The sequence below is a fragment of the Bradysia coprophila genome, unplaced genomic scaffold (genome assembly GCF_014529535.1).
Source record: "Bradysia coprophila strain Holo2 unplaced genomic scaffold, BU_Bcop_v1 contig_297, whole genome shotgun sequence".
Taxonomy (NCBI): domain Eukaryota; kingdom Metazoa; phylum Arthropoda; class Insecta; order Diptera; family Sciaridae; genus Bradysia; species Bradysia coprophila.
Genome location: NW_023503555.1, coordinates 4,276,693 through 4,291,147, shown reverse-complemented (window position 1 = coordinate 4,291,147; position 14,455 = coordinate 4,276,693). Strand labels below are relative to the sequence as shown.

The 14,455-nt window shown below is 35.7% G+C and overlaps 1 protein-coding gene across 2 annotated transcripts in view; it reads right to left on the bottom strand.

The window, feature by feature from the left end:
- Positions 1-2,226: 2,226 nt before the first annotated feature.
- The window catches only part of LOC119078512 (scavenger receptor class B member 1), a 50,525-nt gene continuing 38,296 nt past the window's right edge, over positions 2,227-14,455 (bottom strand). For both annotated transcript variants that reach the window (XM_037186073.1, XM_037186074.1), the window contains exons 9-11: positions 14,177-14,302; positions 6,230-6,640; positions 2,227-4,692 (exon numbers count right to left, since the gene is read on the bottom strand). In XM_037186073.1, coding sequence (XP_037041968.1) covers positions 4,492-4,692; positions 6,230-6,640; positions 14,177-14,302 — 738 coding nt within the window. In that variant the 3' untranslated portion in view covers positions 2,227-4,491. The remainder of the gene's footprint in view (positions 4,693-6,229; positions 6,641-14,176; positions 14,303-14,455) is intronic.

Below are 14,455 nucleotides of genomic sequence, written 5' to 3'. Positions count from 1 at the left end.
TGTGTGTGTGTGTTGTATATTTTGTTACATGAAATGGATGGTCATGTGTGTTGTTTTGGGATGTGTTTCTTGTTGGAAATTGTGTGGATCATTAAGTATTAACTTCCACTAGGTTGGTTCCTAAAATCGTGGTATGGTTGGGCGGCGGGAAAAATTTGGGCACTATCAGTTTTTAGACTTATCTCGGGAACTGTGGCAGATGGAAGGTTGGTTTCTTCGGCAAAGTCTTAGAGTTTTGGGAGTAGAATAGGGCAGTATGTACAAAAACTGTAAAAATTTGGGCACTATCAGTTTTTAGACTTATCTCGGGAACTGTGGCAGATGGAAGGTTGGTTTCTTCGGCAAAGTCTTAGAGTTTTGGGAGTAGAATAGGGCAGTATGTAAAAATTTGGTCACTATCAGTTTTTATACTTATCTCGGGAACTGTGGCAGATGGAAGGTTGGTTTCTTCTGCAAAGTCTTAGAGTTTTGGGAGTAGAATAGGGCAGTATTGGAGAAAAATGTCGCGAAGTTGGAATTTTCTGTTTCAATTAGGTTTTTAGAGCTATCTCTGTTGGCGCGGCAGATGGATAATTGGTGTCCTCGGCAAAGTCTCAGAGTTTTGGGAGTAGAATACGGGCGAAATGACCAAGACTGGAAAAGTGTTTCAATTTTATGTTTTTGGACTTTTTTCGAAATGTATGGCAGATGGAATATTGGTGTCTTCGGCAAAGTCTCAGAATTTTGGGAGTAGAATACGGGCGAAATGACCAAAATTTGAAAATTGTTTCAATTTTAAGGTTGGTGTCTTCGACAAAGTCTCAGTGTTTTAGAAGCAGAAAACGGTGGCAAATATGAAAATTGTCGGGTAGTTGGATTTTCCTGTTTCAAATGTGGTTTTGGTATTATCTTTTGTGTTACGGGACATATAAAATTGCTTTCTTCGTCTCTAAAAAAAAACTTTGGATATGATATAACTGGCACTTTATCCTTAAAACTTACAAAAGTACTGATATCAGTCAAAAAACCCTTAAAGGGTAAATGTGACGCAAGTCCTTTATCTTGCTTACAAAATAACTGATATCGCTGAGGGTGACGCATTGTGCGTCGTACGCAAAAATTTTATCTACAAATAATTGACTCAAAAAATTTGTGAAAGAAAGTTTTACAAAAAGAAATTTGCGTCACAAGTGGCAGATGTTGAGGAAACTATTGTTAGAAAAATGGTTAAAAAATGTACTGAAAGAATTTACACGGAAGAAAGCCGAATCATCTGCCACTTGTGACGCAAATTTCTTTTTGTAAAACTTTCTTTCACAAATTTTTTGAGTCAATTATTTGTAGATAAAATTTTTGCGTACGACGCACAATGCGTCACCCTCAGCGATATCAGTTATTTTGTAAGTAAGATAAAGGACTTGCGTCACATTTACCCTTTAAGGGTTTTTTGACTGATAATTCATTACGATAACATCTCGCAAATAGCTAGCAATAGTTTGTAGGAGTGCAACTGCCCTATCTAGCTACCAACCTGTTTCATAATGTTATGGAAATTGTTATTGTAGAAATTGTACAGAACTTTGTAAATCAAAACATGTGAGAGATTCACCCCAACAGTCAATTTGCCAAACTCCAGAGGAAAAACCCCTCGGAAGAATGATGATAAACACAATGTCATCTGTTAACTGCAGTGTTGACTATAAGCGATCACCTCTGGTTAATGCCGTCTTTTATAACAGAATACAATTCAAAGCCATTGAAGTAAAAGATTTTTTATTTTTGGAAACTCTTCAGATTAGAAATGAAGTAGTGATTATGTTGGTGAAATGAGTGCTGCGGAAAACTTCCAACATCAATTTGATGTGTTTTGGGCATCGAATGACACTTTTCGAGTCGTGAGGTCATCACGACAAAAAATGACCATGTTGGACTTTTCTATTTGTCTGGCAGCTCAAAATTATGAGTGAATTTTGTATGGCAGTGGATTTTCCGTTCATTGGGATCTATGGGCATCGAATGACACCCTTTTCGTGTCGTGGGTTCATCACACCATTTTCCAGTTTTAATTTTGTTTGGCATGCCCCAATATGAACTTTTCATGAAAATCGTAGAACATTTTTTGTCGCTCACATTCATGTTCACATTTTATCATCGATGAAAATCCATGGCCCTATGAAGGACTCAAAAGCACGCGGGGCACTGGGTCAATAATTGTGTCTGCATCCATTAATGAAAACCAAACCGAACTTAAGAAATTGAAAAGTTTTTATTTCATAAAAATGGACACTTAAATCTAGACATGTCAAACAAAAAATAATTAATTTATTTTATGAAAAATTAATATCACAATGTGGTCATTTCGTTCCCCATAACAACAACCTTTTTGTATACAAACATAACTTTAATGTACGAAAATCTATATTCTACTTTCTAAAATAATAATTAAGAATGAACCTCTCTCTGCACGAAACAATGTTATGCTCACATCCTAACTCTTAAATACTAAAATGACTTTTTAAATAAAAAGAAAATTTCGAGGGAAAATTTTGTTCATGTCACATCTACTCTAGTGATTTCAACCCATTGAAAGAAATTACTACACTGCAATGTTAAGCAAAAACATCATATCGCATTGTTCGTCTGCTGAGCTTTTAAAAGCTTTGACCTTAGTTTTGTATTCCATTTAGTTACCGTCGGAAAAATGGAATATTTCTGGAATGCAAAAGAAGCTTAAAGTTCTCGAAAGCTCTTTAGAAACAAAGGCACAAATTCGATACGGTGTTTTGGCTTTTAACACGGCAATTACACAACATTTACACATCTTACTTAAGTCTCTATTTAACGCATTCTAATGACTCATGTCACGGATGCGTTTAATAGAGACATATAAGTGAGAATGGGGTGAAAATGGTGTGGTAATCGATTCGATGAGTAAATTATAATTTTAAGAACATCAACAGGTTCCATGTTTATGTAAATTTGTATCGAATTAGCCAGCTGTCTTAATAAAATTTTGAATAATACTTTCAACAACAAAGGACAAACAAAATAAATTCTGGTAAAATAGGCAGGGAGTTGACAAAATTTAATTTCGCTTCATTTCCTAAACTAAATCTAAAACCACAAATCAAATAAATAAGTCGCAGTGCGGGTCTTTTGAAATTCTTTCGTATCATAAAAGTTTTAAACGCTAAACAGTGATGCCTCCATGTGATTACGTAACATCTACAACCGAATTACTGAAATGAACATGAGATTTACTGATCAGATCACTATATTCTGGTGTTGAATTGTTTTTTTTTTTTTTCTTAAATATAAATATCGTCGAGAGTTTCCTTAGTGTTTTAGAAGCCAATAAAGTTAATAACTTACGGGAAATATGATAAGCAAAATTCATTTATGCTTCGCGCATAAAATGTGATACTAAAAATAAGTTAATCGAAACCAGTTTTGTCGTCGATAAAGAACATGAGAGCTGATTATTGTGCGGCTGTTGCCTAAAACATTTTTTTTTTTCAAATCAAACAAAGAATAAAATTTCCGCTAAAAATATCTTAAAATCGAGAAGAAATCGACATGAAAAAAGCACTGGCCAATAGGATGTCAAATTTGCATTTTTTTTATTCAAGCAAATCGTTGTGATGATAAAAATTCACAATTTATTGATAGACAGCCGGGTGCCAGTTTCATGGTAAATCAGATTTTTTCAGCGGATGTTCACTCTGTTTTCAATTTTATTTTTTTAAACCTTTTACTGACGGCAAACATATCACTGAGTAGGATAATATCAAGTCTGTTGTTTGGTCCTATTATTTTCAACAGGTGTATACGATGATGCTACAACATATACCAAAGTACATAAACCCTGAAGGTATCCGCAAAAACACACGGAAACCAAGTTTCGGGTAATTTCGTGTGCAGCGCAAGTCTGTCGTGTGCACATGTCTAGCCTACATTTAGGCGAGATATATCAGTTAAGCACCTGACTTTCCTCCTAGAGTATTTGCATATTTTGAGGCGGAAGTAGCCTTGAGCTAGTGGTATAGACCAACCTCGCCAGTGGCGCAAAATAAAAAATTGTGCTTGGCATTAAAGAAGCTAAATATGACACTGCTTTCGGTGTTTATATACATTGAATATACGTGAAGGTGGTTTCATGCTTGCCGTCTGTGAAAGGTTTAACTCTGAACAAGTATTCGAGTTCTTCGACATTTTTAATACTTTAAAGAGCTCAGTCGAAGAAAATATTTCGATTTAAATCAGCTGCTCAATATATTCAATAAAAAACACACAATCAGCTGCACGTTCCCATCGTTCAAGGTTATAAAAATAAAATATAATCCTTACCAACTACGCCATCATTCCATACAAACAAACACATTATCAAGACACATTTTATCCTCTTTTAAACCACTTAATTTACCTAAAAAAAATGTTTTTTTTTAAAGCTTAACAAAATCCTTTATACACTTTGACTCGTCATTATTCCGCCTATCAACCAAATCAAAACGGTTACACCAAATTATCAAGGGCATCCAAACCGTTGATCGATTTGCACAGATCCTCTTCGTCAATGTGCAGTTCACAGAAACGTTCGTTATTTATATCATCGATCGACGACGATGTAACGCCCAGTTGGCAACTATCTCGTCGCAGCAGTTCCGGTGTTGTATGGCTGGACAGATGATTGTCGAATGCATCGTTTTCGTTTATCTGCAATTTCATTTTTAATTTAGTCCAACGAACTTTATTTGATTCTACGGTCATTCTATAATGCTTATCGTGACGTCAATTTGAATTAATTCCGAACACGCGACCTTTTTTTTGGCTTTGGCGAAAACATTTTAATCGTCTCACATGCGTAAGAGATTTTCGTTTTTTTTTATGGTAAACAAAAAAATTTGATAAATTCTTGGAAAGTCCACGATTTACGTTTTAATGTTCACTCAAGAAAGATAGAATTGTTTTTTTGCAAACACCCGCTGACCGATCTGAGACAAATCGATAGATAAAAATTTTGTGAAAATTACTGTGCCGAATGAACGGTACCCGGCATAGTGATCGTTTCATTGGGAATTATTACGTCCATGTATTTTTCCTGACCACCCTTCCTGTGTGTCCACATATTTCCTATCTCCTTCCTACTATAACAGGATTCGTTTCATTTTAATCCAACTGATATGAGCATCGTTATTACACCCTTTCTTGATATTTGTGGATAATATTAATCAGGTCGTAGGCCTGAACAAGGTTCTAAAAAAATGTATTTGCATCCGCACCATTCGGTGCACTAGGAGCTAGGGCACCTAGGCCATGGAATAGTTCTTGAAAATTGATTGGGGCTATAATTCTAATAGCAATGGTACACAATATTAGTCCTATGGGTGCAAGGGAAGCTGGTGGACACTCGTCATAGTTTAAAAATGGCTATTTTCGGAAGACTGTCTCCTTGCAAATTCATGGGTGGTACATTTGGTAATTACTTATATTGATAGAAGGATGTGTCTGCTGCTAGTCACGCGCGCACAACTGTTCAAAGATAGTCCGATTCACCAGTACTTTGCATTAAAATACAAAAGGTTATCATCTTTGAACCGTTGTCAGCGCTCGTACAGATTGTTTTCAAAAAATTCTTGTTGTGACTGGCAGACATGTACCTCTATCAGTATGACTTACTGTATGTACCACCCATGAAGAATTTGCAGTGATACGAGCTTCCGAAAATCGTTACCAGCTTCCCATCACACCCATTTTTTTGTAACATTCCTATTATAATTAAAATCTCGGCCGATTCCAACCTTAATAGTTCTTCAGCCTTGGGTGCACTGACTCCTAGTGGTGCTACTGAAAATCAAAATTCATTGTTCAGGACTCAAGCTAATAATATCCAAAATGCATTCAAACATTAAAACTCCATTCAGTCGCACTGTGGTGACTGATCTATTGTGTTGATAACAAATGGTTGTTGCTACCACTCAGGAAAAAAAAATTTAAGCCAACAACAACCCATAATTCGGACCCACGAAAAAGAGTCGCATCATCATCACGCAGCGCACAATAAATTATTGGACTAGTAACATTTAGAAAACGAATATTCAAGACAACACGTAAACGAGTTCTTTTCGATAAACAGATACGATAAAAAAAAAATAATTCTCATCCAAATCAACAATCTTAAGCCATCGTCGTATTTATAGTCAATACTAAATCGTAAATCAATAATCGCTAAACAAAAGTCCATTATACTAACCAGTTTTAACGATCCATCCGTTTCGTCTTCCTCGTAGGACAAACTCTTTGTGTCACTATCGATGTCTTCGTCTTCGGACAATGCGGGCTCCTCTTCCAACATATAATTTTTTTCTTCGTCCAAATTAATGTCGCACAGACCGTCATTCTCGATGATATACGTTTCGGTCATTTCATACACTTTTGCATCGCTCTTGCCCAGATATTTTTGGATATTTGGATATTTTTGCTGCATTTTGTTATTCGATTGGATCGATTTTGATAAGCTCATCGATACTTTCACTATGGCTATTGTTAACTGGCATAGACCCACAACGAAACACGCCAACTGACCGATCCAATCGACAATGGGTAGAATATTTAGGTACAGATCGAAGCGGTTCTCCAATGCTTCGGGAAGGTGTGGCATCGTCTGAAAAATAAATAAATAAATTTAGTTACCAGGCAAGAAATGCTGAAAGTTTTGCAGAAATTTGGTGCATACTACTCAAAGATGTTAACCTTTCAAAGACGGTAAACATATCAACGTCATGATTTTATCGAATCTATTACTTCTTTTGATCAAAGCGTCTTTAACACATTGGTGCAAAATCTTTTACTTCAATTGTTTTACCATAATTTTTCCTCGTTTAATGAAATTAGTTTACGTGAACGAAATAATTAAATCCGAAAACTCGTGCAGTGGAATTGATTCTCTTTTCTAAAGTTTTCAATCTTAGACTAATCATACCTAGACAGGAAATTACGAACATAATTACGTAAAATTTGTGGTCCCGACATGAAATACGTAATATTTGATAGTGGGAGTTTTCCCAAGGCTGCAAACTTTGGGGAGGTCATGCAGATCGCCGTTTGATTAGATACGCTGGAACACACCACTTCTGAAGATTTTACATATATAAAATTCACCACATCGTCACGGCGACGAGAATCGTCACAGGAGGTGATTTTTTGTATGAAATCCGCCATTTTATTTTAATTTTATGTGGTGTGTCACCCGCGTATTGCTCAAAACAAACGAGGCATTGAAAACGTGTTTTGGTCCTAGTTTTCGTTGACAGATGCAGCAGTCGCGATTTTGAATAGAAAAAGTTCAAATCTTCATTTGACAGTTTCAAAAATTTTGTCATGAAAAATAAGACCAAAACACGTTTTCAATGGCTCGTTTGTTTTGAGCATATCTGTATCTGCGTGACCTCCCCAAAGTTTAGAGCCCTGGTTTTACCTACTAAATTGGTGGGCAAATTAGCGCAAACAATTTAAATGTACCTACCAGAATGATCAAAATTTTCAACGCCTACATGAGTTAGTGAAAACTCTACGTAAAATTGTACGAAATGTGTATCTCATACAAACTGGTGTCGGGACCACATTTCATCGTACGAAATACCAGTCTATGTATGATTAGTCTAAGATTTCAATACATAAATACGAGCCGATATAAACCATGATCAGTGTACGTTCATTCTATCATCGTGGAATCCATTTAGAACTGTCGACAAATGATATAAATCCACCAAAAATTATACCGGCAATTCAGAACTCAGTACTGAACAACCATTTGTGATTGCAGGTTGGTTTTACCGTGACATTTATAATTTCTGCTAAAGTTCCCTGTCATTCCCTAAAAGTTCCAAAATTGCCTGAAAATCCCTAGGTAACTACGAAATTGTATCTCAGATTATATTGACCTTATCGGACTTGTTTCACAAGAGATTGTTGGCGAATGATCCAAACCCCATATGAGTTTAAATTCCAACATTTTTTTGGGGGGTATTAGGGGTCATAAGTCAAATTTAAACATAAATTTGCTTCAGCTGTTTTTCCGTTGGTCTACTCACATAAACAGAAGGCATATTAATGCAGTTTCGATTGTAAGAGATGACCAGCTAAAAAACAGCTGAAGCATTGTCTAAATTTCACTGACGTCCCCTGTACTAACATTTGAAATGCTTTCATATATTAAAGACTTTTGGTAAGTTTTCCCATTTAACTTGAGTTTAGTTCCAACGAAGTACTCTATTATTTAATCATGTATATCAATATCCACCACACTGTCATTAGAATGAGTTATCGATTTGGATGATATAAATCAGAAGCAAATGAAATGCATTACGTCAACGGAGTAATTAAATCCAAAAAGTGAGCAATGGAATTCATTAAGTATCTCAATTTATCAATACATAAATATTAGCCAATATTAAACCGTGATCGGAGTACTGTACATTACGTTCTATCTTCGCAGATGCATTTAGAACTGTCGACAAGAAAAATGATAAATCCGCAAATTATACGAACAATTCAATACGGAATTCGTAATCAATGTAATTTCTTTCCTGCATCATATACCTTTTCTTGATGGCTGAATGGCAACTTAATTTTTTGATTTAATATCTTGCGCTGATGTTCCGACATCTGAAACACACAGCGCACTTGCAGCTAAATGAAGTGAGTAATTAAAATTGAAATGAACTGAACTGCAATATGGTCAGTCTATTTATATCGCTTCTCATTGTTCGAAGGTAATGAAGTTTGTGGGTGGTGTGTGTAAACTTTCTATCAAATCTGCACTTATTAAGATTGTGCTTGATATTACGAAACTTTCCAACAAAAGACATTGATCTTACGTGTCGGGTGTCGATGTCGAACTGTATGCAATTTATGTGTCAAAATTGTCTAAACGACCTTAATCTAGACACTAAAAATGAAAATTTTGGACATGCCGTCCTTAATTGGCTAGACCAGCACCATACGTTTAGCTATTACAATAAAAAAAAACGGTTCATCTCGTTGACTTAAAAGGCTTTTTTTTAGCACCAGCGACATGATACCGTTTAGCATATTCTCATTCTTTTGTGTAATTTCTTTGAATTGAACATTGAAAAAACCAAATCTTGCAATCGGATTACCATATTCAGATCGATGCGTGTAAACAAAATGAATAATTGGAATTTGAGAAGGTTAGACCGCACTGAGTGATATACATTTTAAAGTCCAACGATTTTCCCATTTGCATAGTGAGAATTTGTTCCGAGAATGTAATTAATTCAACGGAAGTTTTCAATCAGTCAAGTCATCGTTGATTTGAATATTTTAATTGAATTACAGCTGACTCAACCTATCTTAATGGAACTTAATTGTGATTGTCAATTGTGGGGAAATCTTTAAAGGAAAATTTCATAGAGAAGATCAGCACACATCATAGTTGAGAGTGAACCACGGGGAAGTCTTTGGAAGAGAATTCTTCGAAGACATATCATTCAACGCCTGACTAATTTAGAAAATTTCTGAGTTAGTCAGTTGTTGTGTCCTGTGACTTCTAATAGTATTACAAGCTGGCGTCAGTGAATCTTTAGGGATATTAATAGATCGTCCAAAGTTAAACTAAAATACGTATCAAAGCAATTAATGCACGACAGCAAAACGCTCGGAGCTGTATAGGCAATAAATTAGATTTTAATCGTTCGACACAATAAGATTGCGATTCATTGTGGATTTAACAAAATGTTTTTCCATTTTAACGAATTCTCACCGTCTAATAAGTGCTAATTAGCTAAACATATGCGATAATGAATTATACATCGCCTCAATACATCTGAATCTTTATTATGGAAATAGATGGTGGCAGACACCTGTCAATTTACTTAGATTGAGACGACAGACCATCAACCGCTTTTGAGTACGTAAAAGAAACATGTGATGTTGCGCAGCACTGTTATATGAAATTCTAAAAAAAGAATTTTACCATCGACGATCGAGTGGACCAAAAATATTAAAACGCAACGACCGATTATAATTTAAGTGAATCTCAGTTGAGGACCACCTCCCTGACACCGGTTCACATTGACGTAAAATGGAAAATTTACTACTGGACTGACTGCAACAGTGTCTGCACAAAAACAATTTTTACCTTGACATCAGCAGCAACATCAACCAAATTTATAAAAATAACAACAAAGTTATCTGTCGGTCAAATATATCCGACCATTAAGACATTTTGTGTTTATAAATATACGCAAATCTGCGGAAATGAAGCGATACACAAAATTCCTGAGGACATAAAAATGAAACGAAAAATCACCGAAAAGAACATTTTAATTTATTGTACCTGCGTCATTCGGATATCTTGTTTCTTATTGTTGCATTGATCGGAGCATTTTAAATGAATATATATCGTGGTGTCTTGCGCGTGGTAACGCAAGCAAGAGTGCCGTTAATATGCGAATGAGAAAAGAACATTTTTTTTTATTGTGTTAAGGTACGTGATATCAGAGATATCGACGACATTAATCTGGAAAATTTCCCATCACGTTCGCGTATTGTTGACCGTTGAACGTAAAATTGAGTTTTTTTTTGGTTTATTAGTGTTTATTGCGTCATTATGCTCTCATTCCTGATGTTCTTACTTTCAACGAAATACGTAAATAAATTGGTCGTAAAGGAAATTTTTTGTTTAAATTTATTAGTCGGACTGCTCAATTAGGGTCATTATTAATTTCAAGAGCTCTTCAATGTTTTTTTCCATAGGACATTCGATATTTTTAACGTTACGCTTTAGCAACGGACCGTCAGGGGATCAAATGAGTAAGTCAGGGACTAAACTAAGAAACATCGCAGGTGGGAATTTTCCCACCTGCGCCCCTCTAATTCCCACCTGCGAATCCAGATCTGCCCACAAGAAAAATCGCAAATTGCAATTATCTAACTTGAAATAGTCAAATGAATGTAATTTTAATACAAATTTTGCCTGCGGCGCATTGAACCTAGTTTGAAAATGACAATGGCATTGCCGATATCAGTTTTTTTTTAATCTTTTATCATCATTTAGGTGGAGATACAGATACAGAATCAAAGTATTTCACACTTGTAGCTTTCACTTTCCTAAAACTAAAAAAAAATGGAAAGAAAATAGGGTTGGCATGTAAAAAGTGACACTAAAGGAACTAAATCATTCGAAAGATCTTGGCCTAGAACTACTTTCAGTGGTGTGGCGTATGAAACTCCAAAATGGAGTTATTAACAAAAATGTGAATTTTGTTTCTCATTTATTTCTCTCTGGTGTGTTAACGTAAAAATCGGTAGAAATTCTCAAAAAATGTCTGTAAACATCCGAGATTTTTTCAGATTTTTTGGACCCGTATTTAACGATGAAAAAATTCAATGATTTTTTTCCATATGCTAGACAAAAGTGCTACTACCGTTTTTGGTCACTTGATTTGTCTTCATGGAATGTGCCTACATTATGTAATTTACTCAGATTTTTTTTAAATGGCGGAACACACCCTCATTTAACGAAGAATATTTGAAAAAATATTTTTACCTCTAAGTAGGGGTCCAAAAATTCTGCAAAAATCACAGACGTTACTTGAGAATTTTTTCAGAATTTTCAGTTACATCCATCGAGAGATATAAATTATAGACAAAACTCACCCTCATACCCAAAAACTCACCACTATTGTGATTTTTAGGGCTGATATTCTACCAAAAACACCTTTTAGTCCAGTAGACCGATAATTATCTGCAATTTTCTGGAATTTGATTTTTAGGTCATATTGTGGACGCATTTTGCACAGGTAAAAATACACCCCTAACATGACCGAAAAATTAAATTCCAGAAAATTGCAGATTATTATCAGGTATGATCGGCAACTTGACTAGACTTTACATTTTGACATTTTGAATGATTTTTTGGATGAAAGACCCTAGACTTACGGTCAGGGGAATAATTCCCTTTAAATCGTAATAGTACATTTCGTACCTAGGACCTAGGTCTTTTTTTGCGTGTGAGAAGTTTCCAGACAGAGCCGAAGGCGAAGACGAAGTCACACGTTTCGGGTCCTAGGTATCAAAAATATATTTTCGTCAACGTCCTGAACGCATGATATTATTTTTGGATAAAAATTTTTACTTTGGCGCCCAAGATTTTGTGTTTAGGTGCCCCTTCGAAAAGTTTCCCCCCTGCACAGAAATCCTTATTTTAGTTCCTGGAGTAAGTGTACTTGTGGACATGTAATTTTAAATCAAAAATTGTTGCACAGTTGGGATACGAACCCACAACCCAGTTACGGTACTTTCAAAGGTAACCTCACTTTAATTTTGTTAAGAATGATTTTGCCAAGGTATCGAACAACTGAGATTCAAGCCACATCCGACCCGAATGATCGATGGCTCTATAGAATCGTTAGTCTCCCCTGACAATTTTGTGGAACAAATTTTTTCAGGCTGTCTTTTTGTTTTTGGTATTATTCGAAAGTAGAGACCCGCAGTAACGAGGTCTGATTGGTTTTTCGTTTTTTAGTGGCTTTATGGCGGCAGATGAGCCCTTAGAAGTTTTCCGACGTAGTCAAATTTTCTCAATTTCTTGTCACAACCTTGGACAGCGACGACCAACGGCTTCCGTAGTATCGTTGGACTCCTGGTGGACTACTCTCTACTATCCATTGTCAAACTTTTTTGGTTGCTGCTGTCCAAGAGTTTTTTTAGCCGAAAAGCATAGGCTGCACAGAGTATCGCTTGCAGACACGGACCTTTCGACCTTTTTTGGGTATGTATCGCAGTGTCTTTCTAAGCACGCTTCCAAATAAATCGTCTGTTCATTGGCGAAATAGTTCAACTTTAAGTTCACAAATAACTATTTTTCAAAATGCAACACTGTCACATTTACAACTCTACTGCCAAAAACAAAAAGACAACCAGAAAAAAGTTGTTCGACAAAATTGTCAGGGGAGACTAACGATTCTATAGAGCCATCGATCATTCGGATCGGATGTGGCTTGAATTTCATTTTCATATAAGCTGGATGAAGATTTCGCAAATTCATTCTAAAATGTTTCGTCAACGCACACATCACATCATAACATGATTGAAATGGTCATATATAACGAATTCTGAGCTTAAACAAAATGAAGTAAAAGATTTTGGAAAGACTCTGTGAATATTAAAAGAAGCAACAGATTTGACAGTTAAACTGACAGCATATCGTCTATTAACATTTTTGGGAAGTCGAAATGTCTTTCTTACAAGAGTATCATCCACAGATCAGTTGAAGAACATGCCATTCTAATTTTATGGACTGTTTTAAGTATATTGTTGTCGCTTTGTACTATCCACAATTTATTAATATTGTGCGCCCTTCAAGGTTTTCCTTTATTACCGCATACCGCGCACAAATGGATATTTTACCTTTTTAGGACCTAGATGTGTAGATTGTCACTTGAGGCCAGGGCTTAATTTTGGGAATTCTGAAAAGTTCCGAAATATTCTGAAAAAGTTCGGAAAAACTCTAAATTTTATGAAAACTTTTAAGAATAATTCGGAATTGTCAGAATTTTTTTCAATAATTTGTCATGAACAGGCACCATATGTCATTGACAACGATACCGTAAATCAAAAGTTTAAAAAACACAGGAAAATATTTTATTGCCTGCCCCAAGCGAAAGTTTACCATTAAATGGCAGCTTGGCGCCTGCGATAATGATCCATTACATTAAGAATATTTTCGGTTTCATTTTATGTCAATTCCCTTGCGATAATCAGAAGTTTTGCTTGGGACAGGCGATAAACCAGAATGCATTGGATTCCGCTATGTAATGCATTGATTTGGAAACAACTTCCAAACTCTCTCGTGTGTTTTTGAACTACACGCTTTGGTAACTGTCTTTCGACAAGTGTCGCTTTCGGCTCGGACACACAAAGTCTAAACCTGTCTAAAAGACCCGATCTAGGTGCTTTTATCACAAAATTGTTACCTCACGTAATGACTTACTTTCGCGACATCAAATGTAACCTGGATATTACAGCCCACACCCGAGTGTGTGCTGTAATATCATTACATTCGACCACTGTGCAATATTTTCAACATTCAATCTAAAGAAGTAATAGATGTCATGATTGTAATGCGCCGCCTGTCGTTTGTATACAAGGTTGACAAAAAAAATGCTCTACTCACAATTTCAAACCACAGCATCGGCACCACAATGTTTGAGAACCGTTCAACATGCGCCATGTTACTGATGTCTCTCATTGCCATATTAATTTGTAATTTAACCGACAAGCTCAATGGCAGTCCTGATTTCTGAAAAAATGTAAATCGAAAGTTTAGAATGATTTTTTTTTTGCTTGCCGGCGTTAGTCATCACTTTTAAACAAACTTTATAGAGCTGCAGTTCGACCATTCTTTTAATATTTTTTCTTCAATTTTTCACTGACCAAACATAGTTGCAAGTCC